This window comes from Colossoma macropomum, unplaced genomic scaffold, assembly GCF_904425465.1.
Source record: "Colossoma macropomum unplaced genomic scaffold, Colossoma_macropomum, whole genome shotgun sequence".
NCBI classification, from domain to species: Eukaryota; Metazoa; Chordata; class Actinopteri; order Characiformes; family Serrasalmidae; genus Colossoma; species Colossoma macropomum.
The window spans coordinates 2,315,715-2,338,326 of record NW_023495267.1 but is presented as its reverse complement, the minus strand read 5'-3'; the positions used below and the strand labels follow the sequence as shown (position 1 = coordinate 2,338,326).

Here is a 22,612-nt window from a genome sequence, read left to right as displayed (position 1 = left end):
CTGCATCTTCAGCTTTATGTTCTTGGCTGACAGAAGTGGAACCTGACGAGTTCTATTGTTGCAGCCCATCTGCCTAATGATTTGACATTTAGTGCATTAGATGCTTTTTCTGCTCATCACAACTGTATAGAATTGTGAGCAGTGATGCTGTATTGCAGACTTCCTGTCAGCTTGAACCTGTCTGGCCATTCTCCATTGACCTTGGTCATCAACACGGCACTGTCACAAATTTGAACAGTTTCTCTCTTTATTGCACCATTCTGAGTAAACTCTAGAGACTGTTGTGCATGAAAATCCCAGGAGAACAGCAGTTAAATCAGTGCATCTGACACCAACAACCATGCCATGGTCAACATCACTGATCACGTTTTTTCCCCATTCTGATAGTTGATGTAAACATTACCTGAGGCTGCCAGCCTGCATCTAGATGATTTTATGCACTGCACAGCTGGCACACCATTGGTGTATTAGATAACTGAATTAATGAACAGGTGAACAAGTGTTCCTAATAAAGTGCTCGGTCAGCATATATACATATATATACACACAAACAACTACAAAAATACAAAATACAAAATCACAAAACCATTATAAATTTTAACCATACCATGACAAATTATTGCCCATACCAGCTACTACTACTTGGGGCAGACTTCATCACATCTACAGCCAAGATGAGCTAACTAGAAAGCACTGAACACACTATTGTGTTTTTTTCTCACCATCTCTCATTTACACCCTGTGTATCACCTCTCTTCATGGGTGGCCCACAGATTTTGAATATTTCATTCAGCATTAGCTCATTTCCCTAAAAGCTCTACTCTAGACAAAACAAGAACCTTTACAGGACCCTTCTTCACATTAAGACAAACCCTATTTCACAATACATATTTTAGCACACCTGAGTATGAATCACACCAATGGAACCTTTTTGCCATCATCCTTCAAGAGCAATTTTGAATGTTTCACCAGAAAACAGTGCATCATTGAAAATCAGCTCTGAGAACACAGCTTGCTCGGTTAATTGAAACCATCTTCTTTTGAGGTGGCCTGCGTGTTTAGACAGAGATGAGTGGGATGTGATGGGCAGGCCGTGAGGCTACAGATGAGGGCACAGCGTGGGGTGAGGATGGTTCGACGCAAAGGCCAAGCTCAATGAGGCTGAGCAGCAATCATGGACACGGAGACGAGGCCTATTACAGCCATTAAACATGAAGAGCCACTGAGGCTAGCACGAGTCCATCCGTTATGGCTGAAGACTTGAGGCCCTGGGATATTAAACCCAATTACAATGGCTGAGTTTGCAACCATTCAGACAGATGAAGTACCATCCAAAAGTTAGTGAATAATTAGCATCAAAGACGGTTGAGGTGACATCATTATGGCGGAAGAGGTCTATATCTGAAAATGAAGCTTTACAAACCATTATAAATATCTGTCCTCTGAGATGTTGCCTCTGACCTTGAGGATGCTGAAGCTGCAAACATGCAGACATTTGCAACTGTTATGTCAAAATGTCAACTGGGGCTGGATCCTCCATGATGGTTCAGTTAGCAAGTTTTTAACTCGCTAACCACAAACAGTAAAAACTAAACTAATATTAGATAATGTATTGCAACAGCTTAGTGCTGCACACTGATCTTTAGCAATGACATAGATAACTTGGCAGTGTTTGGCAGCAGTGGGGTGACTTCAGTTCAGCTGCAAATAGCCCAGAAGCTAAAATAATAGTTAGCAAACTGGCTAACTGGTCTATCATACTCTCCACAGGATAGTGCTGCACTTTGATCCGTGGCAAAAAAAATTGTATGTTACTGATGTGGTTGGCGACAGTGGGGCGCCAGCTTATGAGACCTTGTTCCTCTCGTTGTCTATTTTATCTTATATACCTACTAAACGCTGAAATAAATACCAACTTGCTAGGCTAACACTGTAGTGCTGAAGAATAATTTGTACACAAACCTTTTCAGCATCAACTTTTAACATGTACCATTCTACATGCGACACTGTGAGAATCTTTTGCCAACTTTTAACTGGGGCAACTCTTTGTTACATCGAACGCCTCTAGTGTGAAATAGCTCATCACAGCGAATTCCAATGCATGTCATTTTGTGAAAATTTGCTGACAAATTCTAGTGTGACTAGGCCTTAAGGCTTTAGATTTAGCATATACAAACCGATTTCTAATTGTAAAGAGACTTCCTACTGAATTTCAGTTTCCAATACAGCCTTGGAAAACTGACAGGCAGAACAAAAAAAGGTAGCTGTTTGTGACCCAACAGATGGTTTCACAGTGGCATGTGCCATAATCAGACCCGCAGAGAAACAATGAGCTTCATTATACAGTCAATTTATTTATAAAGGATATTTTATTTAAAGGAATGATGTTTACTGTTCAGAATGTATAGCATTTTGAATGGAGATTGTTCATTATCTTACCATTTCAAATTGGCCTAAAGGCACAGTCACGCTATTGTTAAAAGCAAATCAGTTTTGTACCTCTTTCGAGCAATACTTAGGCTTGCCACATCTTATATTAAATATAATTACACTTCTTACTTTAGAGAAGGAGCAATTGTGCACCCACTCCCAACTGTGTGCACTGAGCACACTTTATCTGTATAAGAAAAGAAACGCTGGTGATGTTGGAACAATCTGGCCCATTCACACGACCACAAGCGCATGACTTGCCTGCAGCATGGGGATTAGGACGTTCAGCTGGGTGTGTACTGCTGCTCAGTACGACATTGTTCTCCAATGCAGGGCTGCTTGTTTTTGTCATGCTGCTTATCAGAAGAGGACAGCTCCAAATCTCTCTCGTAGCCTGCCAAATTCTAATCAATTGTCCATTTCCTACTGTACGCTGTCTACAGAGCTGCAACATACTTGTCCAAAAAGGACTCCTGGAGTCACGGTTTGTTATTTCTGCAACTAAACAAAGCACTGTGGAAAGTAGCCGAGCTTTTAGCCTGGGAGGTTCCCCTCAGCAAGGAATTAAATCTCATATTCAGAAGGGGCCCTTTCAACATGTATCGAGGTGATCTTATTTTACTCCCAGCACACTCTGCCTTCTATAAACTCCACATTCTTCTCCAAACGCGGAGGCCATTTCCACTTGGCACTGATGCAAATGCTATTTCCACCGGTTGCCCCCTTTATGTTCAGTAGTTTTTAAAAAAAGAGCACTGACCTTCTAGGAAAGATTTAAAACTGGATCTCATGGCCTGATTCTCTTGGGTCCTCATTGTGGACTCTACAAGGCATCAAATAGGAACTAAGCACCAAAGGTGTTCTCTCTTTAAACACACATCTCCTCTTTCTCATCAAAGGATAGACATGCACAAGAAGGAGGGGGGAAAAAAAAGAAAAGAAACCAACCACAGCCCCCACGGCTTCTATGAAGCGGGGAAACCTGTGTGCTTTGATAAGGATTGCTGCCTTTAAAAAGCTGAGATAAGAGTGGATCTTATTATCTGGGAATAGAAGCCAGCGCATCAGCCAGAACTGTCCAATTACCCCTCAAAGTCTTGCACTTGTCACCTTGACGACCGTTAAGATCTACAAAGTGGGCGGCTGCCGTGAGCAAGTCGAAGGTGGCGGGCTACACTTATCCTGTGCATCTTCATGCAAGAGACTCTAGTCTGAAGCCATAAAAACATCTCTGAAGGAACAAACACATGGGATGGGTGAAGCATTAAAAACAATGCCTTTACTTTGACTCCACCAACATCAACGTGTTGTATATGTCTTAAGAGAAATGAAAATGGACTGAAAACCAGCCGCTGCATTAGCAGTTGCATAATTTTGCTCCCCAGAATAGCGTAGCCCTTGTGCATTAGATAAGAACGCTAAGACAAGACGAGCTGGAAGATGAGAGACGCAGACTGCACCCAAAGGCATTTCATTACAGTCTGAATGCTTCACGTTAACAGACAAAACACCATAATCATCATTTGAATTTTGTTAAGACAGCGTTACTCAGGAAGCATTTAAAGCCTTTTTTGGTGTGCATGTAATCCAGCATAATTTACTAAAATGCTGACATTGTAAACCAATGCAAGCACTGCTCCACATGCTCAGAACAGGCCCTGGAAACAACAGTAGGTCTGCACATGAAAACTACACCCTAAAGTAAAAATGCAAAGTAATAAAAACCATCACCTCCAGTTATACTCTCAAAAAACTGTCTTAGGTTTGCTTTGAGAAATGCTTTCAATGCGTTGGTACACCTACAACTGCCAAGTCAGCAGATGGTAGTGGTCAAATAGCCTAGTAGAAACGGTGAGCGAACAAAAAAATGCAGCGGAGGCGTCTGCCTTTACACAAATTCTAAGTTGTTTTTCCTCCGCTTTTTCATTACTGTCTACACCCTCAGAAAAAAAAGGTACTAAACTGTCACTAAACTGTACCACTCGCATCCCTAGGGTGGTACCCTCTAGGGTACGCGTTTAGTTACTTATGTAAGGGAACAGAATTGTACCATATTACATTGCAATCATAATTTTTCAGGTTCACTGATGTCATATGCTCTGTCTTGACTTTAGGGTTTAGGCCACTTGCTACCTGCGACTCCAAATATTACTGCTGGGGGAGAGTTTCGCTTACATGGTCACCAAGTAAGTGAAACACAGTGTACGATTTTCAAGACATCATTCAACAAATGTCAAACCATCTATCTAACAATTGCTAAATGTTAAACAGTGCTGCTAATTAGGAGAGAGCAGGTGGTTAGCACTAACTTAGCTAGCATGATAACAGCTCTGCTCACCACAGAACTTGTTAACAATAGCTTAGTTAGCAGGCCAAAGATGCCACAAATCACAGCAAAGGCTTAGCCTTAGCTAACTGATGCTAATACAACACCCTTTAAGTGTTTATTTTAGAGTGCAAAGTTGAGCGACTAATGTTAGAGTGACAGAAAGCCAAACTGAAATGTGTTCTGCAGTAACTGTAGCTCTCAGCAGTCGCTGAGCTACTGTTTTTTGAGGCTTTTCCCCTCTTTTTATCAGCTCCACATATAGATGAGCTCCCATGCCACTAATCAGTGAGCTCCTATAAAATATAAATGGATTGAATGTGTTTATTTGGCCTTTCAGACAATAGAAATGTGACCCATCATAATTTTGAAAACTCATCACCTCACATTTTTGTAACTTATTATTGCATACTACCAAACTCTCCATCAGGTAGACAGGTCTACTCCAGGATTTTTATTTTATTTTTGTACTTTAAAACATTTTATAATGCAAAGGTACAAATAGGCACCCCTGGGAAAGTAAACATAGTTTATCCTTTAAAACTCGGGTATTTAAAAAGGTTAAAAAGGTACCCAACTGGGTCTTAAAGGGAAGTCTGACTGTTCTTGTAAGCTAAATTCCTCTATAAGTACGTCACCATTGTTGCATTGTTCTAATGAAAATAACACGGAAAGTTTTCCTCTTGAGAAAAGTCACACTCTTGCTGAAGCTGGACAGACTGAATGATTTACTGTGTTAGATATTTAGTTTGCTGTTTCTCACTTACTGGATGAGAGAAAGAACAACCATCTGATTCTGTAAAAAAAAATGTCAACCTACTAGTAGAGGGATTTTGTCTATTTTTAATAATAAATAAAGGGTCTTGCATTGTTTATACAACATATTTTAATAGTATTGGACACACCATATTTAGCCTCATGTCTTAACAGTACCATTCAGTATCACTGAGGGTGAATTTATACTGTTTGTACCTTGATGAACAACATTGTACCTGTACAGTACCCTTTTTTCTGACAGTGTACATGAAAAAAAGTCATTGCTCAAAACAAGTTTAGCGCTACGCATCCGCCAGTCACGCTGGACGGCTGCTGGTCCAGGCCTTTGTATAATGCCTCATACACTTGTGCCCAACATACACTCCACTTTTCTACTGCATCAATGGTTATGTACACACACTGCTTCCCAGCAGCACACAAAAGGCAAACGATTCTGCAGTTTGCCTTTCCACTTTTCCACATCGCTAATTTTTTGGCTTTCTACTGAGACACCCGAAACCAGAACAAATCTCGCAGATAAAAGTCTGCTTTGATTACACCCTGAGCTAATACCTTTGCCTTTCAAATCCTAGTAAATACATTTATACACAGAGAAGGCACCAATATCAGCAAAAGAGCTGAATCGGAAAAGGGAATGAATCTGATCCACTCCTGTAACAAATCTAGCCTGAAATAGCACTCACACAAACTACATGGTGTGATGTTGTTAGCTGTGTATTTCTTTCTGTGGTAGTAGAATGTGTGAGTAGTATAAAAACCTATTTTTAGATGCTATTCTTAAGTCAAATGCTTCAATTTAAAGTAGTTCAACTTAAAGCTTAGTAGCTTTTATGGTAAAATATCAGATCAGATACTCAAGGTTTGAAAATAAGTATCAGAAAAGAGAAAAAGCTATTGTCTGGACTCTATACATGAACACATTTATCCTAGTACCGGGCAGCACTGATTCAATTCAACATATGAATATTATTCATATACACCAAACGGGCACTGCATTAAGCACGCCTACCCTGTATCTACACTCTTTGCCCATTTATCACTAGTTTGTCTTTTCGAAAAGAAAATCTTGAGACATATCGCGTATCAGGAAAAATGATCAAGTATCTTGATATTACATTTTTGCCATATCGCCCACCTTTATGTTACATATACATACAGACACACAGACACAATGCAATATTAGTGCCACATTTATAACACACAATGATTATTATTCAGCTTTTTTTTAAACATTCTATGCTCCACTGGTTCCAACTAAACATGACTTATTATACTTAGGACTTGCAGTCGGTCAGTGTAGTGGGTCAGTGTTTCTTAAGTGCTGACAATATCTACAATATGCTAAGAAAGCATACTGTTTATCACAATCACAGAATTTATGATGATAACAATAAAATATCACGATATTTAGGTTTGCATTAATAAAGTTAATGAATCCATGCCTTCTGAGTAGTGCTGCTCTACACTAAAAGTATGGGTGGGAGATACATATATATGTATATGTATATATAACATCACAATACTTATACCTAACTTACAGAATTTTAAGGGAAAAAAGATTTCTTTATATATTTTTATATTTAATTAGTTTTTATGCATTTATAACTGCACCAAACAAATGACATTCTTTGCAGTTACTGAAGTTTTTTGTCTTATCTAGCAACACCACTAAGACTAAAAATCTGTATATACAACATATAGATTTTTTATATCATTTATATATGTATACACACAGACACACACACACACACACATACAAAATACTGGCCAGCATTATCCTTTTTTTATGCTTGGTAAACATGACAAGTCACAAAAAATGTCTTTCTGTCTACTTTCTGCTCTGTTTATAATAATCACATGCCATTTTATAACCACATGATCAAAATATGTGGTTCTTGCATGGTGCATAAATAAAAACCCAAGAATTTGTTTAAGCCACCATTTCAGCCACAGAACAGATGAAGTTCACTTACCAATATAGAGCGAGGAGTCTTTCCGCCTCACATGATCATCTATGTAGGACACACCCAGAGGCTGCACGGGTGTGGCTCCGATTCCCAGCAGGACCTGAGCACCGATCAGCAGGAGGTACATCATGTTGGTGTTGGATTTGTTCAGGCATTGCTCTTTGTCCATCTCCCCACGCGAGGCGTTGGAGCACACGTTCCGCCCCAGGTCCCTGTGCCATGCTTCTGTGATCGTGTAGTCATACTGTTTGGTAAGAAACTCAGGCAGGGCCGACAGCAGTGCCCCCAGTGCCATGACGATGCCCCCGCAGCCAATCAGCCGTGGCCGGTGCCCTCGGGCACCAAAGTAGCTGACGAACAGGATGAAGGCTAGGTTACCAATCTCAAAACTGCTGGCAATTACACCCACGTCAGCGCTCTGCAGGTTAAAGCGCCGCTCCAGTGTGGTCAGGACACTCACCTGCAAAATGAAAAAGAAAAAACCTGAATCACAAATAACCATTTTCAAAAGCACTTTTCTTTGCCACAGTCACTCTTTGGCTTGTGAGCTCTTAGATTTGTGTAAATAAATATTGACAATAACAACTGTAAATAGAGATAAATTAATAAAACTAAACTGATATAAATGAAGTGAAACTGGGTTTAGCTAAGATGCAAATAAAATTCAAATGCAAAAGTGCTTCAGGTCAAAGTTTTTCTTTGCCCGTGGCTCAGTAGAGATCTGGATGAAGATCTCTGTAAAGCTTCTTTGTGACAATAAAGATGGTTTGGTTTTCTCTATGACGGTATTTGTCACAGTGAATGCTTTTAGATATACCGATAAAATGCAGCATTAGACAAAGAACTTTTTCAAACACAAAACACAATTCGTTTTTTTTATTTCATTTCAAGTACCCAACACGTGAAAGGCGTGTCCAACACATGAATCACGTTAAAAAGTAAATGCCCCTTTAGAATTAATAACCGCAAGCAGCACTTCCTACTGTGCCCAAAAAGGGTACTGCCCATCAGAACTTTTGTAAAGTCGAAAAAAATAAAATCAGTCTGTCATCAAGACAGGATTATTTGAATGTTGGATTACTTTGCACCTTAAGCAAATTAAAGGACAAATTTAAAAAAGCATTCCCTGTGACAAATATGCAGTAATTAAGAAAATCAGAAAGGGAGCGGATACACAGCACTATATACAAATAAAACTGAAATGAAGTCGTTTCACCTGAACTGAACTAAACATTTAAGTATATATGACGAAACAAGAGTATTCTGCATAATACTGGATGCTGGGTACAAATAACCATTATAAAGGATTTCATGTTTGTTTTGGTTCACAATCAGAAAAAAGCATCAAAGCCACCACAGATTAATTCATATCCAAAAAAAAGAAAGAAGTCAGTAAACTTAGGAGAGCCAGAATCAGACATCACACTGTAAATACTCTATCATAATTGGTGCTTGACTTTCTGTTCAGTCTATGGAGTCATTACCATTCTGCACATCAGAGTAATTATAGGACAGTAAAGGCTTTCATACATCATCTGCTTTTGGACTACTACATTTTGCAAGTTTATCAAAAGAGCACTTTATTGAGGCCATGCCCTGTAGTCTACAACCCCTTGCTATGGAGCAGACAAGCTCTTAGACTCAAATCACCATCTCTCTCACTCACTCACTGGTAATGCAGCACAAAGGAAAGCTTACTGTAATATTACTGCTGTTTCTTGCAGCAAAGTAGTGCAACAAAAGTTTAAATTTCTGGATTCTGATCACAATTACAGACTTACCTAGAACCCTGATAATTTAATGTTTCTAAATAAGATATTCATATTTTTATAATTAATCCCAGCAGAGCTAGAGCTTTTTTGTGCATTAACATTTGCAGAAAAACATTTTTCAAAACAGAGGTTCTTTTCAGAGAACGATTCCTATAAGTGATGTTTACCATCTGTTTTTCCTTAACTAACTCCTGAAAAGACGGACTGGTCCTCATCCTTGCAGTTTCCAGTTGGTACAAATTTGTACCGGTTTTAGAGAACAACTCTGAAGTAAACTAATGAGTTGTGCGATTGTGTCTTCCAGGAAGTAATGAGTAAAGTAATCCCATCATAGTTTGGGAGAACTAATTAGTAATTTGTAAAGGATTATTTTCTGAGTGACTGTCCCAACACTGCTTGCTTTCTTCTCTTTCTCTCTCTCTGTCTCTGTATGTGTGAGCGTGTTTCAAAGCATGTCTATTTCTCCGTCTCCAAGTCTCTCTCCGTCTCTGCGAATGAACACTATGAAATCTAACTCAACTTTTAAACTAATTTACATAAAAACACACAAAACTGCAGATACTAGAGCAGCCTGCCGCTGACTAGTAATGCTCAATATTATAATTCTGGCAATCTGATTAAGCTTGTATTCAGTGTGCAACAGAAAAACAGCATCCATTCTGACTCTGGATGACAGGCAGCTAATACTGAAACATTCTGCTTGTGCAGTACAATAAAGACTGCCTTATCACAGAAATACGTTCATTATAAAAGCTCTATGGTCAAGCATAGCTATAGCAAATGACATTATCACAACAATCTTATAATTGTACTGACCATAACTCAATTTCCTATGCTTTGCCTGGGACAATTTATTTGAAGAGGAATCTGGAGAGGATGGTGAATCAGTCCTGCTGTTCAGACATTTGTGCTATGTTTGCACTTTGTACTTCTGTTCAGCTGAGTCCAACTGAAGCTGCAGTCCAGATGGCATAGCCATCGTTCATTAAACCTCTTGTCCAGCCAGTTAGCTGCACACAACAAACCAGGCCATTCAATCACTACCAAAAAATAACAACCATACTGCAGCTCTGCTAGCTAGCTAGCTAGCTTATATACAGAGTCACCTGATTCACTGCTTACAATGCTAACTAAGCTAGCAGAGGAGAGTCCGCAACATTTAAATGTGATTTTAAATCGTTTCTGTTGACTTTCATTTATTTTAATTAATTACATATTTATTTACAAGCCTTGTTTCAGGCCTGTGCTGCTAAGAGAGTCCTCTTCTGGTGTTTAACAATTTTTCCCCCCTCATCAAGCAGATCTACTGCACATGCGCATATCATGAGTATAGTATACTAACTTAATTTTTACTAATGGTTTATTGTTTTCCTTTAATGTTAATGTGGCCATACTTGAAGCGAACTATACACACTAGCTGAATACGTTAATGTTACTGCCCTCTGATAAGATGATTTAGACTATAAAAATGTCCTACCAATAGTTTTAATGTTGGAGGCATTTTCTGAACAGGTCATTCAGGCTATTAAAATATCCTATCTGTAGTTTTATGCAGGGAGCTACCTGTAAATATATAGTAAAGTACTACATTTCAACAAGGCGGGACATATCATCAGGCAGCTCAACGGGTTGGTTAAGCTTCATTTCACTTGCTATCACTTTGTTCCCACATCTGCTTCAGAGTTATGACCAGTCTCAAAATTACTAGAAGAAAAAGTGCTGCTTTTACCAGCTCTGTAAGTACATCTGTTCTAGTTACTTCTGCTACTAAGAACAACACTGATAGTTTCCAGAAGAATGAGTAGATCAGCACTTGTAGAGACACTACTACTGCTGCTGCTGTTGTTAATAATAATAATAATAATAATAATAATAATAATTATAACACTTTTTCTTCTAGTAATTTTGAGATGGCCCCTAACTTCAAAGATGAAGCAGAAGCAAGCAAAATGATAGTGTGCAGGTTGAATTTTAATCATTGTCAAAGTTTTTTCTGTCCAAAACCTGATGCCACGATCGTACACTGTACCACATAAGCGGCTTTTTAAATGCTATCTGCCTGCAGTGCCAAGTGCCTTCAAACAGCGCAACTCAACAGCAGCATTTCTAGAACAACCTCATCTATATTTGGTACAATACATGCAGGATATCACACTACTCAACATCTTCAACAGCTTGATTATGTTCAACTACTAATTTCTTCCTGTGGTTTGCATGAAATACGTCAATAAAATAAATAAAACATTTTTTTTAAACCGACGCTAAATGAGCTTTTACTGTCATTGGGGTCTGTTACCGTGGTAACTCTATCAATCGTCACCAGGCCCAGGCCTATGTGTTTTGTTTTCTAGTTGACAGTGTTCCACCTTAAGCTCCTGCTTAAGCTACACATCTTATTCTCAGATGGCCATTATGCAACTTCGACAACTAAGATGTGGTTCAAAATTCACATGGACATTTTTCAGCAAACACGAGTAGTTCGCTATTTCAGCCTTTCAGTATTGGCTGGGTTTAGATTCACAAGCATTTTTTTTCTGTCAAGAAGTGCTCAAAAGATTTAAGTGGTATTAGCCAGAATGAGCTTGGGTGAATAGAGGTTTCATAATAACTTGAACTGACCAAATGGATCTGCAGTAAGACTTAAAATGTGTGGTAGCTGTGGCCCACCTGCTACATTTTCACTCCAAGCTGTTAGCAGACTATTTAAAGAGCTTCAGGAAAGTGTCCTAGAAAGGGCATTTGCACATTCCAATCCCTAAGCCCCAACATTAGCTTAACTCCTCAGTCCTTCTAGTAAGGCTTTACAGGCACTGAGAAAGAGCTGTTTGTGGGGAGACAGATAAGAAACCTGACAGCACTGATGTCTCAAAGAAATAAGACAGTAGGAATGGATTCAAGGTGAGTCTGAAGACCAACAATGAGCATTGGTATCACTGCCTGACCAATAATATTGGCTATAATGATAACCTGTCATATACTATATTTCACTTAATTCAATGAAACCAGATTGATTACGCTCACTTTTTAATGAAACATGCAACTGTTTATGTTCTTTAAGCACTGACAACATTCACAATATGCACAGAAACGCTTATTGTGTATCACACCAATAAAAAAAATTCATCATATTTCTCTCCTCTAAAATTAAAATATAAATAAATTATTATATTATTATTAGTTATCAGAATTTCTTAGCCCCTTAAGATTGGTATCAGCCACGTTTTTTTATCGGTCGAGCACTAATTGGTGCCAGTATGATGCTATGCTTCTCCCAATATCATGATATGCATAACATGCAAGAGACAGTTAAAGAAAAGAAACGATAATGCATAGGTTGCTCCCAAATATGAAAACAAAAGAAAAACAACGCGCTTCTGGAGAGAAATCTCGTGGAATGACTTGTGTGTGGGTGTGTGCATGTGCCTCATCACAGTTGCCAGGGCCAAAGACATGGCAGTCCACCAGCTTTGGAAGCGTGACGAGAGGTGAGGACATCATAGAGCTGTCCACAGCCCCATCTGCTGCCTGCTTGCTCTCTCTTTCTCTCTCTCTCTCGGTATGCCAAGTCTATGAAACCTGTTGATGGACTAGCTGGGCTTTTTATTTATTTATTTTTTTTTTTTTTGCATACGCCGGTGTACAGCTGGGTACTGGCAGAAACTTCACGTCACGATAAGTATCATGATACAAGCATTACTATATGATACAATGATACAACCAACCACATGTACAACAGATATTTTATGTCAATGTTTACCTTATAAATTGCTTAAAAATTCAAATATATTTATTTACGTCTATCTTAAAATTTTGTTTAAAACGACAGCATCCACTACACAAAGCAGCGCTACAAACACATAACCAAAATGCTAACATCTAAGTGCTAATCACAGCAGGCTACAAACAAACAACTCCAAAAACAAACTAAACTACGTCTGTGAAAGTGAAACTAACTCAAGTACACAGATAACAAGGAGCAGACATGCCTTTACAGTAGTTATAAAGGATATTCAAACTATTCAATACAACAGCTAATGAATAATGAAAATGTCATTAGTTAATTCAAAAATACTGATACAGGTATCAGGGTACTGATATGCAGTCGACAGGTTGTCCATGAAGTATTGTCCTATTGATTTTCTAGATCAAAGCAAGCTCAAGGCCTGCCACCTCCCTAAACACAGCGCACCATGACATGAAGTCTGCCATCTGTATTGCCAAGCTATCTTCAGCTGAGTTCCACTGAAGCTTCAGTCCCCACTGAGCCAGCAGATCCACCCATAACTGGTCTTTCCTACCGCTCTTGCCCAACCAGTTGGCCAAACACAACAAACCAGACCTTTCTGTCACTCAAAAATGACAGAACGTTCATACTGCAGCCTTGCTAACTACGTAGCTAACATATGTAATGGAAAGTTAGTATTCCAGAGTGCAAAAACAAAACCAGTTTGGTTTGTTTTAGTTTAACGTCTGTAATCTCAGGCTGCTACGTGACATTCCTCAGCATGGTGTGTTTAATTTAGCTCAAGAGCACTTGTATAAATCATGTCTGGAAGTGTTTAACAGGACAGCATGTAGTCTCAATATCACCTCTTAGCCTATTTAACAGTGCACTTCTGCTTCAACCTTCCATTACAACGGAAAGGTTTCTGAAGCTGCTGTAAACAGTAAGGTGATTTGGGATAATACAGTATTATTTTGCAAGCAAACATTCTTACACTGGATGTTCATCAGCTATACAGACATCACAATCAGTTGATCAGTGCCAGATGATTGAGAAACATTTCACTGGCCCATTTAAACAACATAAAATTTGCTATTCAAATATATAAAAGTGCCACTGCAACCTTAGAGACAACACAATGCAATGTCAGGTCACACTGAGGTAAATACTGTGCAGATCCCTTTTATGCTTTTTCCCCCCTTACAGTGCTGACTGTAAACAATATCTGCATCTAGAACTAAAACCCAAGTCACTGACCAATAATGTGCTACTTAATATTCAAATGCAGAAACGATGCTATGAGAAAACAATGTGATTCCCATTTTGTGAAAAGAATTTATTAAGGACCCTATAAGGACTATAAAGGAGACTGTATATGGCCAAAAGACTGTCAGCACACATCAAATCATTGCCAAAGACAGCAAATGACAGGAAATATGAGAGCTGTCAATCATAGCATCTGTCGCTTGACATTTTATCTAACAATCTCTCACGAGCTAAAATATAAAATCGCTAGTGGGTAACTGTCACTGTACTTCCCATAAAAATGCATAGTCTCTAAAACATCAGGAATGCTTAACTAAATTAACACACTTAAGGAGTTCTCTACCCTGACGAAAAATAAATCGAAGCAATGAAACCACTAAGAATTATACACAACAAATGCAGCAAGCCATTAATGATTTTAATAGAATGTCACTAAAAAATGCTAGCTAACACTCTGATACTGTTGGCTGGGTTAGCATTTTGAGATAAAAGTAGAGTACATAGTGTGAAAACACTGTTAGCCATGTTAGCACTTTTGAGATAGAGATGAAAGAGACTGTATACACTCAAAAGACTGTTAGCCATGTTAGCACTTTTGAGATAAAGAAGACTGTAGATGGTCAAAAGACAGTTAGCCAGGTTAGCACTTTTGAGATAAAGAAGACTGTAGATGGTCAAAAGACAGTTAGCCAGGTTAGCACTTTTGAGATAAAGAAGACTGTAGATGGTCAAAAGACAGTTAGCCATGTTAGCACTTTTGAGACTGTATAATGTCTGTACTTTACTCTTACAGGAAACCTGCAGTCAAAACGTTTTTCCCTTGCTGGTTTAAGTCTCTGGTCATATTAAGCCAAAAAAAGACAATGACTTTTGTCCACCTCTAAAACGGCTTCTAAATTTAAGATGATGTCACTGTGCCCCAGTCAGTGGGAAAAATAATATTAACCAGTGCCTCCCCCGTTCCCCACCACCCTCACCTATTGTCACGTGAAACGTTTGGCTAGCGTCAACCCTCCTTTATGCCGTGTTCCACTCGGAAATACATCAGAGTACAGAAGGATGATGCATTGTAATTTACATTGCATTTAAGAGCTTGGACTCAGATGCATGACCCTAGGGGACACTTGCATTTCAGGCGCCAGCTTATACCATTTATTCTGTTCATCCTACTGAAGCAGCCAACAGATGCTTCCAGAGGGCTAGGTATCATTGCTGTGTTGGTGCTGCCTAGTTTCAGGCACATGCAAATTGAGCAGGTGCAAACTGAAAGGGAAATGATGGCGCTCCATAAAAGGTAATGGTCCAGTGAGCGATTTGTATGTGTTTGTGTATACGCAGTGCCTCTGAAAGGGGACATGTGCAAACTTTGGCCACAACGTCTGCAGCCTGCAGGGCTAAGCTAACAAGAGTTAGCTTAGTCATTAGACTCATCTTCTCTAACCGCTTTCTGCGCCAGTGACTGTGGACTCAAACTTGGCAAGGGCAGAAAAAGTGAGCCCTGTGTATAAATGAAAACAATGATTAATATTCCATATCAGTATTCCAGTCTTAATCAGCTAATCACAAAAGGCTGCAATTCATTAATTTAATAGTATTCCCTCTATCAAAATCCAATAGTCGTAATTATGAACAGCATTATTAAGCAAGTAAGAGTTTTAATGAATTTCAGCAATTGAGCATTCTATGAGCACACTGACCTGATAAATTAAAATAAAAATTCACACAGTCTGTGGAATTACTAGTTATTCACACAGAGTATGCTGTGGAGTGCCTTTCACAATGACTAAAGCAGCGCCAACAAACACCTACAAACTTAGACATCTGTTTTGTATGAAGAGCCAGTACGAGGGCCCCATTCACGTTAGCTCACTGTACTGTGTAGGGACCATAAAGAGGCAATAAACTGCAGCATCTTTCAAAACAAGTTACACTATATTTCCAAAAACATCCAGACACCCCTTCTATGTAGTGAATTCAGCATCTTAAAAGGCCCAAAATCACACAGTAGTAGAGGTAGTGCTGGATGACGCAGAAAAAAAATTCTATCACAATATTTTTAGAATACATGTTAGTATCACAGCATCAGACAATACTTTAGCAATCTCTGTAAACTATATCTGATGAATAAAGTTAATGAACGAATGTTTCCTGAGTACTTCTACTCTGTACTAAATTAATTTTGTAGAAACCTGACATAGCTTTTTTTGATTGGTCTGTTTCTTAATATACAATGCGATGGACTGACGACCTGTCCAGGGTGTTTCCTGCCTACCACCCAATGACCGCTGGGATAGGCTTCAGCACCCCTGGAAGGATAAGCGGCTTAGATAATGTGTGTGTTTGTTTCTTTCCTTTTCTCTCTCTCTTTCCTTTTTTCCGTTTGTTCTTTCAAAACAATCTCAAGCACCCAGTTAAACAATGTAGTCATATGCAACAGTTTGGGTGCCCCTGCTCAAATTCCGCTTTGCTTATTTTAAACTTTATATATAAGTGAAAATAAGTTAACATATCATCTACAGAGAACTCAATGCACAGCTACTGTGCATTTGCTGAAATTACCATATTGGGAAAAAATAAAACATACAATGTGTAAAAATCATGGCACATTTTCTATTTTCCTAAAATGTGAAACATGGCAAATAAACACAAATTATGCATTAAATTCTGCAGAAAATGGCATATTTAAGTTTGTTCTCTGTAGAGGACGTTAACTTATTTTCACTTAGAAAATCAACAAAACGTAATTTGAGGGGTTTTCAAACTTTTGCAAACTTTTCTTGAGCAAAGACTAAAAAAAAATACAACATCACTTGGAAAAGAGGATGCTGCTATTTATGATCATGAATATAATGCTCCTTATCTATCGATCACTAAAATAATTCACATTAAAACTAATAAGCAATAACAAAGTATACCAGTATGGATAACATATTGCCCAGCACCAGCTAGAGGGGTATAAAGCTCTTCAGCATTGGGTTGTGGAGCAGTGGAACTGCATTCTCCAGAGTGATACAGCTCCATCAAATACCTTTGGGGTGAGCTGGCGTGGCATTTGTGATTCGGAACTAATCATCCAACATCAACACAAGAATTATCTAATGCTCTTGTGGCTGAATGAAATAAAATCCTCACAGCAATGTTCCAAAACTGAGCGTAAAGCTTTCTCAGAAGACTTAGAGGCTGTCGCTGCAGCAAAAGAGGACAAATTGCCTATTATTATCTTTGTTTTCAGAAAAAACACTATATGAACAGGTGTCTACAAACATTTGGACATACTATTTACATGTCATGTCACTAAACTTGACTGATTAAATGGTCATGACGGCTAAGAGGTTGTTTAAGTGATCATGTAAAAATATGCTAACGTTAATGTGCTTGGCACAATTACAGACATGTGATAATGGGTCCTTATTTAGCCATGAACTTATTGCTTGAAAGCAGTCTGCCCAGTTAGATGCTACTATACATAGCAAACTGACACAATACCCAGGAATGAGACTCACAGGGGGAAAACAAGACCTCACAGAAGCCTCTGAGTCAGGCTGAGAGAAACAGGGAGTCTCAAAGGGAGGAGTACAGGACCTACAGTCGCAGTAGATCAGAGAAGCACTTCACAAAGATCATGATGTGCCCAAAAACGCATAAGGGGAAAAAAAAAGTAGATATTTCCAAGAGCCTCCTCTGAGATAAAATAACCATGCTTTTGGAGCTGAAGTTCTGAAAGGCCTACTTCAGGAACTCTTTATCAGTGAACATAATCAAGAGAGTAAGCGAGACTTTGATGAGCAGACTCATCTACATTTCCATGGATGTCTGATGAGTAGACTCTTCGAGTAGACAATTCTGCACAAATCTGTGAGGCTAAGGAAATTTTAGGCCCCCCAAGGAAAACACCCTCACTACATTACCCAAAACTCATTATAAGAATTCTTCAGAAGTATAACTTCAGCTAATCACCCTAACCATCTGCAGAAGTGTCGCTGGACGGTGTCCATAACCTTAAGAAATGAAACTATGGGGAAAAAAATTCTAAAAAGGGGGGGGTTCTGCTATAGTTCACAAGTCTCAGGATTTCCATCTACTGGGAACAAATCTAATCTGGAACAAAAGTGCTCCTTTGAGACATTTCTCATGATATCTTGTGGTTAAGTAGCACACAAAATGGATTGCAACGTCCTCTCCAAATAAGGTCTGAGCACTTGAGTGTATTTCTGATAGTGGACCAAAGGGCTGTACATAGTGCAGCTTTGGTGAACAGTGAGCTTACCTACAGAACTCTGGCTGTCATTCTGGCTCTTCTGAGAAAGGCAGTGAAAAACGTCTGTGTCAGTGAGAGCTAAGCTATACAATGCTAACTGTAGAGTTTAACAGTTTGACTCAGAGCGAGTAACATTGTAAACACTGTCTAAAAACTCAGATGGCTTCAACAGATATTATAATATATATCTGGCCAGAAAGGATAGACTATGCTTCTCTGTGGTGTCCACCATCAGTCGTAGTTTTGATCACTCACTCACAGTTACAGATTATTTGGAATGCAGGTAGGCCTTGTGCTTTCATAACCAAACATTTCAGTTGCCAGTTTAGGTAAGCACCTCTGAAAAAGTCGACTGAGGACATGGCTAATTTGAAAGCTCATTAAATGTTCTCTTGTTCCTTTTTCCTTTAGCCAGTGTTGCTTTTTGTGTGCTATTTTCAAGAGGTAACTCTGAATTGCTAACCAAAGGACATTTATCTCGTGATGTCTAAGCCGCTGCACATTTATGGCAGGTGACATTACTATCAAGTCAACCTATTAAAGGGGAACTCCACCAATTTTTCAGAATTTGTACATAATTCAGTGGTGAAGATGTAAACAAAGTCATTCAAAGTGGTTTGGTATTAAGTGCTCTGTCGTAGAGAAGACACTGTTTTACAATAGTGCTGTGATAAAGTCTTGGCCTAAAACATCTTGTTCATCCATTTATTTTAATCCATTCGTGTCAGAGGAATATATGCAGGACATTGTAAGGCAAATAGCTCCCAAAAACTTTTTTTTTCAGATTTTTCACCATTTTACCATGATTAACATAACATATAAAAAAATCAGAAGACATATATAGTTTCACTGGTGGTTATGGATAGTAAATAAAATGGCTATATGTGTGTTGTAGACATCAAAACTCCTGGATTCTATCACCACCACTGTAAAGCAAGCTCAGTCTATACAACGAGCCAGCTTACATCAACCACTCTGAATGACTTTGTTTAAATCGCAATTATGGAATTATGCAAAATCGGTGGAATTCCCCTTTAAGGATGCATGGTGGTAGTGGATTCATATTAGCATTAGTCAGATGTTTAGATTTGCCTGGCATTTCAATCCAATATTTAATGACGTGTTTATTGTACAGAACATTCAGGTGACGTTGGTCACTAAAATGTCTGCATTGTATTCATTTTACAACTACAACAACTGTAAGCCTATAGAAATAAATGTTATATGCCACAATGCTAATAAATGTGAATGTAGTCCCAATTTCTACATTTCTACAGTATAAATGTTTAAATCGGTATCGGCAGATACGCAGACGAAAAATATCGGATTTCGGCCCAATCCCATATCACTGCATCCCAACGAACTACTGCAGATACAGTCACGGCAGGTAGCACAGCCTTTAGCTTTCAACCGACCTAACCCCAGTAATCCCAGTCCCGATGAAGTTCCTCCAGAAACATGTTCACACGTGTTACTGTACATCCTAAAGCTATAGGGCCTTTATCCAGTAAAGAAGGGACAGAAAGGCGTCCTTCACTCACCAGGTAGGCTCCAACGGTGCCCTGCGCCAGCATCAGGGCACACTCGGCCACCAGGAATATTTTGATGTTGGAGAAGCACGAAGTCTTTTTCTTCATGGCGTATCGCGGCGCGTCCTCAGAGCTGCTCCTCTGCGTTTTCACCTGCATCCCGGCGGCGGCTTAGAAACGAAAAGCAGAGAAAAAAGCTGCCCAGGGCTAAACATAAGCAACGCCACAGCCGTGTTCCCTCCCCACACACCTCACACCCGCCTCACACACGCACAAACACGCGGAGGAGAACCTGCTGCTCGCAGCCGCAGCCCGTCCTCCCTCCCTCAGTGAGCTCAGCGAGCCGCCGCGTCGTTTCCTCTCGGTCTGCGGAGCGGCGGTTCAGCTCGACACGGCGCGGCGTTCATTGCAGCTCCGGCGCTGAACGGAGGCGCGACAGGACGGCGAACTGACGGAGGGGACTGAACGTGAAGCGGTTTTGCTTTCACGCGGCATTTTTCATCTTCCTTTTCCCTCTTTCGTTCTGTCCTGCCCCCCCTTGAGATGCTGCTCTCCGGCGGCTCGAAGCTGCGGAGAGTCTCGCGGTGATTCTCGTTATGTGTGGAGCTCCGCGCGCGGTCCGGCAGCCTGAGAGAAACGGGCACCGCGCTGCAGAGCCGTCCGTCTGCTCTCTTCCCTCCAAACACACACACACACACCGCACACACAACCAAAACACAGACACAGGCAGCCTGCTCGACTATAGGGGCGCTGTGCAGGACGAGGGTCGGTCTCGGTCTCTCTCTCTCTCTCTCTCTCCTCTCTCTCTCTCGCTCTCTCTCATACACTCACATTTGTATTCCCGACATTGGGGGGTCATACTTCAACCGCAGCATTTGAAAGGAAATATTTTGCTTTTCCTTTTTAAGTAAAATGAGTTTTTACCTTCTGGGAGAGCCAATGTCCCCACAAATGTTTCATGGTCTTCTCCCTATCAACCTGGGGACCTTTTGTCCCCACATAGAGCTGAATACATGGTCACACACACACACACACACACACACACACACACACACACACACACACACACAGGGCCTAGCTGATTCAACTTTAGCCTACGCAATCCGACTTGGAATTAACGTTGAAGATGAAAATAAAACTGTGAATATACATTTCATATTAAACATATGTTAAAATATTTAAAAATACAGATTTTATTGAGGTTATAAATAGTTTAAATTATGTTCCCTCAGTGAGTGAAGGGATGGGGTTGCAGCAACTTTCAGATGACCCTGATCAAACGTTCCCATAGCCAGTTTTGGCTCAGGGGCCAAATTTTGTTGGGCAGCCCTGCTTTACAAGATTTCAAGGTGAGGAGAAATTGATTAAGCCTACTTAAGTGTTTTGTGAGTGATTTTGTCGAAGACAGTTCCCAAAGATATAGATATAGATTACAAAACTGTGTCTAGAATCACCCAACATGGCTTTGCATAAAAAAATACAGTAAGTAGTGCCAGAGATATAAAAACTCAAGTCCTAGCAGACCAAAGCTGCTTTTCATGCTTTAGCACACGTAATCTGAACTGATGAATTTTCAAATTCATTTAAAATGAACAAAATCCATCAACTAATGGCCAACATATCTATGTATCTATGTAGATAGCAGTTCAAGTTAACATTTTCTAATAATTGCGCATGGCGTACAGATGTACAAACAGGTGACAAATTAAAAGAAAAACATGAGTAAATGAGTGGAGAAACATACAAATGGCAGGTGCTTCCAGACATCCTATGCTCTGTGGCCGTTGTATAAAAATGCTGAAAAGGCCCAGATGACCTCGATTTGGATCAAGATGGTAGGAGGAAAAGATACAAGCGACTTTAAAAGAAGGTTCATCACTGGGACACAGATCTATGATAGATCTCTAGGAAAGACCTCAATAAGTAGGTTTGGAAATTATGGTAAATAGCAAATATTCAATGACCATGATGCTCATCAGTGCAACATTTGAGGAAAAACAGAAAAGCAAATGTTCCTTAGGTGCCTGAAACTGTCAGTACAGGACATATTCAGACTGTGTCAGCTATAATAGTCCATCAACAACTATACAGACAGGGATGTCATAGTAGGGTTGTAGTGCATAAACTCAAATGCGCATTTAACATTCCAGTGGATTAAAAACCACAGAGATGGGGAAGAAGTGATATGGTCAGATGAGTCATCCTTCACCATAGTGTCCACAAGTGGGAGAATGCATGTGTGGTGAACACCACGAAAACAGTACAGGCCTGAATACTTGGCCCTGGTGGCTCTCTTACCATGTGGGGACTTTTGCTGGCATGGTTTGGGCCTTTAGTCCACTTAGAGGTAAGGTTCACTGCAAATCGATACAAAGTTGTTCTGATCGATCACTTTTGTCCTGTGATGAAACGTTTCTGTCCTGATGGGAGTGGTCACTTCCTGGATTACAATGCCCCCATCCACAAGGAACGAGAAGTCACTGAATGGTTTGACAAGTACGAAAATGACCTATGGGAGTTTTTGGACTGACATGTTAAATGTGTTAGACTCTCCACCGCCATC

The 22,612-nt window shown here is 39.7% G+C and overlaps 1 protein-coding gene across 1 annotated transcript in view; it reads right to left on the bottom strand.

Moving 5' to 3' along the window:
- The window catches only part of slco3a1 (solute carrier organic anion transporter family, member 3A1), a 71,630-nt gene extending 51,374 nt beyond the window's left edge, over window positions 1-20,256 (bottom strand). Inside the window, exons 1-2 of the mRNA XM_036561670.1 lie at window positions 20,062-20,256; window positions 7,507-7,960 (exon numbers count right to left, since the gene is read on the bottom strand). Coding sequence (XP_036417563.1) covers window positions 7,507-7,960; window positions 20,062-20,208 — 601 coding nt within the window. The 5' untranslated portion in view covers window positions 20,209-20,256. The remainder of the gene's footprint in view (window positions 1-7,506; window positions 7,961-20,061) is intronic.
- Window positions 20,257-22,612: the final 2,356 nt, after the last annotated feature.